General features: G+C 44.0%; 1 protein-coding gene across 2 annotated transcripts; it reads left to right on the forward strand.

The window, feature by feature from the left end:
* On the forward strand, positions 1-2,222 carry MRFAP1L1 (Morf4 family associated protein 1 like 1). 2 transcript variants are annotated; one of them, XM_025385438.1, is made up of 2 exons: positions 1-704; positions 1,284-2,222. In XM_025385438.1, exon 1 carries the CDS (start codon positions 301-303, stop codon positions 682-684), a length of 384 nt encoding a protein of 127 aa, XP_025241223.1. In that variant the 5' UTR covers positions 1-300; the 3' UTR covers positions 685-704; positions 1,284-2,222. The 2 variants fall into 2 exon arrangements, with proteins under 2 accessions (XP_025241223.1, XP_025241222.1); XM_025385437.1 differs by having other exon boundaries at positions 1-699.
* The last annotated feature ends 1,880 nt before the right edge of the window (positions 2,223-4,102 follow it).

The raw sequence follows: 4,102 nt of genomic DNA on the forward strand, positions 1-4,102 counted from the left end.
GCGTGACCGTAAAGGAGCCCGGCTCTGTCGTGAAAGGGCCGCAAAAAGGCCGAGGGCGAGTTGACGGCTGCGACTCCATTTCGCAGGTCGCTTTGCTGTGTGTGTCCACGGCGATTCTTCCCACGGAATTCTAAAGCTAAAGGCTTACAATTAAAAGGAAGAAAAAAATTAAAGATAATTCGGGAGTACTATTGACAAAGCGTGTGGGCTCAGCCTCCAGCAATCACTGCTGATCTCCAGTCCCTGGGGGGTTCCGGTAAGAAGAACGCCCCTCCGGTACTGAAGAAGCGGCAGGAGGAGATGCGGCCCCTGGACATAGACGAGGTGGAAGCGCCTGAGGAAGTGGAGGTGCTGGAGCCGGAGGAGGATTTCGAGCAGTTCCTGCTCCCGGTCATCAACGAGATGCGCGAGGACATCGCGTCTCTTATACGCGAGCACGGGCGGGCGTACCTGCGAACCAGGAGCAAGCTGTGGGAGATGGACAATATGCTCATCCAGATCAAAACGCAGGTAGAGGCCTCGGAGGAGAGCGCGCTCAATCACGTGCAGCACCCGAGTGGCGAAGCCGACGAGAGAGTGTCGGAGTTGTGCGAGAAGGCTGAGGAGAAGGCCAAGGAGATTGCGAAGATGGCAGAGATGCTGGTCGAGCTCGTCTGGCGAATAGAGAGAAGCGAGTCTTCTTGAAGGAGGAGATCGGCGGTAAGGTCGGAAACTCGCGGGAGCTTGGATGGAACTCAGTAGTCGCCCTAAGCATGGTTAAACCGCGCCCTGTAAAAAGTTATGTTCTAGGCCTGCATCCCCCATTTTATTGCATCGAAAATTGAGCATTGGGAACAAAATTGGGGTCAAGAGGAAAGAGTGCGTGCTGGTTTTGGTAGGTGTTAGTATACCGTTTTTTTGTGGCCTCTCCCTCCCACACTGGTAATCACAGAAAAATAAAAGTAACTTCGGGTTTGTTTTTGTGAAACGTAAGTCAGTTCTAATAGGGCAGTCGCCAGGAAGTAGACCTGTCTAGGCACTAAGGGAGTTTGGGGAAAGCCACAGAAGACCTAGGCTGTGGAGCACAATGGAACGCAGGCTGAGAACGCAGGGAAAGAAATAAAGAGTAAAGCCAGAGGCCATTACCTGAAATTTCCAGACTGTTCTATGAGACAGGTATGTCAGAGGACCGTGTCTCAAAGAAGTGGCATTCTTCTGGGTGGTTCACATTTATTTTTAACATCAAGATATGGAACTTTGAGAGTCAATGTCTTCATGGTAAATTTCTCCCAATTGTGCTTTAGGTTCACAGCTGAGGACTGTAGTCAACTGGTAAGGATGAACTGACACCTTGAGGAAACTGAAACAGCTTGTCATTTTCTCTGTTTTGTTTTTGTATGTTTTTTACCCCCATGTAACAGTCTCCCTTATGGTCAGTGATTGATGACCTCGATATGGATTTAGATCATCAAATGTGTTTGGTTCTGGAAATACAACTTTTGTCGAAGAAATACTTTCACAAGAGAAATGGGGCTTAATTAAGTTGTTTTCGTGGTCACGTTTATTCTTGTTACTTCGCTGTGTTTTTGAAATGTTGGGCATGGCCTTGTATTTTGCTGTTACCTTTGTGACCTGATCGTTTTTTGGAACACGTCAAGACTTGGGATCAGAATCTTCCAACTTTAGAGGTGCAGTGGAAGACACTACGCTGCCTGGTTGAGCCTGGTGAAGAATGTATTAATGAGACTGCTTTGCATAAAGCTGGGAAGAACGAGAAGACAGTTGGAGATGGAAGGTGGTTTTGTATATATTTTGGAACTTTAGTTCCTCTGTGAGATGAAAGAGGAGAGCTATGTTTTGTGGCACATTGTCTGATATATATTGTGTAACCTGTCAGGTGAGTTGATTTAGACAACATAGCTGACCTTTTATGACAAGGCAGTTTGATTAGGAGCTATTGTAATACCCTCACACATTACAGGGACATCAGAGAATGGCATCGAAGAGACAGTCTACAAAGAGCTTTAAGAGGCCAGAGAAAGGAAAAGACATTATCAGGGCCTGGAAAGTCTCTTCCAGTTCATCAGGGTAGTAGACCTGTCAGATGGGAGGTCAAAGTCAAACGTATAGTAAGTATTAATTTGCCTTGAAAAACAAAGACCTAAAAAGCCTTTTTTAAAAAATAAATTTTTTGTTCACATGACCAAAGCCCCTCCTGTGTGTGTTAATAAAAGAATCATAAATCAATCTTTTTGAAATGGATGTTCTTCACTGAGTGTCATCAAATGGGGTTGAACTGCTTGTAGTTAAAGGCTCTTGGTAAGCCTTTAACTGAGGGAGAATTATTTCTGGAAGGTGCTGTAGAGATGAGCTGACGGAACACTCAGTTCTGAAGAGAAAAACTTTTCGGCTATCCTCTGGGCCAAGCCCCTGCTTTTCAGCAGCAGAAGTGTGTTTAGTCAACCAGTGGGAATGTAACGTGCTTCATATCTTATCCAAGGCACTAGGAACATAAAGGTGAGACATGGATGGGACGAAGGTGTGGGACAGAAATGGAAACAAGGAATTGCGATATAGAGTGTGTGGATATCATGTGGGAGCCCTGAGGAGGGGGTCAACTCTTAGTAGGGAAGTGTGTGAATTCAGAGCAGGTGACTTACCTGGGCCTGAAAAGTAGAAATGAATGAAGACATATAAGGCATAAGGATCAAAGTGAGCAAAAGCCTTTTGAGTTCCAGCACTGGGGAGACGGCCAGTGAGCTGGATGCTAAGGAGCGTGGAGGGGGTTGTGGGAGACAGAGTGAAACTGGCAGGCAGGGCCAAGAGATCTTCGTTAAGGAATTAGTTCATCTTCATAAACCTGTACTTCAGTGAGGTTTCTTCACCCTGGAATGTTTTCTCACAGAGTGCTAGTGGATGCTCAGAGCCGTAGCGTAGGCATGGTACAGTTTCCAGAATTACTACATCTAATTTCATAAAAATAGATACCTGATCGTAATAAGCTCAGATACACGTTTGGATTAATGTGTAAAATAGGCATTTTAAAAATCAAGTACCTGAGCACAGAAAAATCACAGAAGTTGTTTCCGGCTTTGTCGTGATATCTAAGATCCTTGCTCACGTGCCTGCCTGTCTGTTTTCAGTAAAAACGAGAAGTACGGCTGGGGAGCCATAATTTCTGATAATCAGGGGAATGGCTGTCACATCTGTAGTTTAGAAAGATTACTCAAGACTGGGTATGGATTAATGTGAGTGTGGGCTATAAGGTAGCGGCAGGTGCAGAAGTAGAGATGGGAAGTGAGGGCCTGAACTGGGGCAGAATGAGTGGGAAGGACCAGCTAGGCTTTTCTGGAGCCAAGACTTGGTGTCTTTCTGTATCAGTCAACTAGACTAAACTGCTGTAACAGTTTACCCCAAAGCCTTAGTGGCTTGCAACACCCGAGGATTTTTTTTTCTTATTCATATTGATCTATTAATACATTGTAGGTGAGTTGTTCCATATTCTCTTACTTCCAGGAGCTGGCTGAAGGAGCAGCTGCTCTTTGGGATATTGTGGATCTTGATTGCGAAAGCTGTTATTTACAAGTTACCTGACAGATTTAAATGCTTTGGGGGTGAAAAAACTGAGTCCTATACATACACACTCATAGACACACACACACACATATTGTATATGTGCTATATGCATACACATGTGTGCATATATACTATGTATATGTATGTTTTTCCCCTCGATTAACTGACCATAGATTATATTCATATGTAGGATTGCATTTCATCTCTTCAGTATCCTAGGGTTTTTTTTTTTTTTTTTCTTTCCTAAGTCTCCTTCAAATTTAGAGCCTAAAGAGTGTTCTGAATCATTTTTGAGCCTTGACTCTTAGGCAGAGCACTGTAGTGACAGGCTAATTGTCTTAACCCATGCTGTGATGAAAAAATAATTTAGAGACGTTGAGAGTTTTGTCTCGATTTCCTATTTAACTTACACATTTTCCTTTCATTGAACGATGTTATCAGTGGAATTTTAACAACTTCAAAGTCATCTAGAAAATTTGGATTGGCTTCTGTTAGTAGTTCTGAAAGTCATTGGTCTGTCATGTGTGAGTCATTCATGCCCAACCTC

The sequence above is a fragment of the Theropithecus gelada genome, chromosome 5, assembly GCF_003255815.1.
Source record: "Theropithecus gelada isolate Dixy chromosome 5, Tgel_1.0, whole genome shotgun sequence".
Lineage (NCBI taxonomy): Eukaryota > Metazoa > Chordata > Mammalia > Primates > Cercopithecidae > Theropithecus > Theropithecus gelada.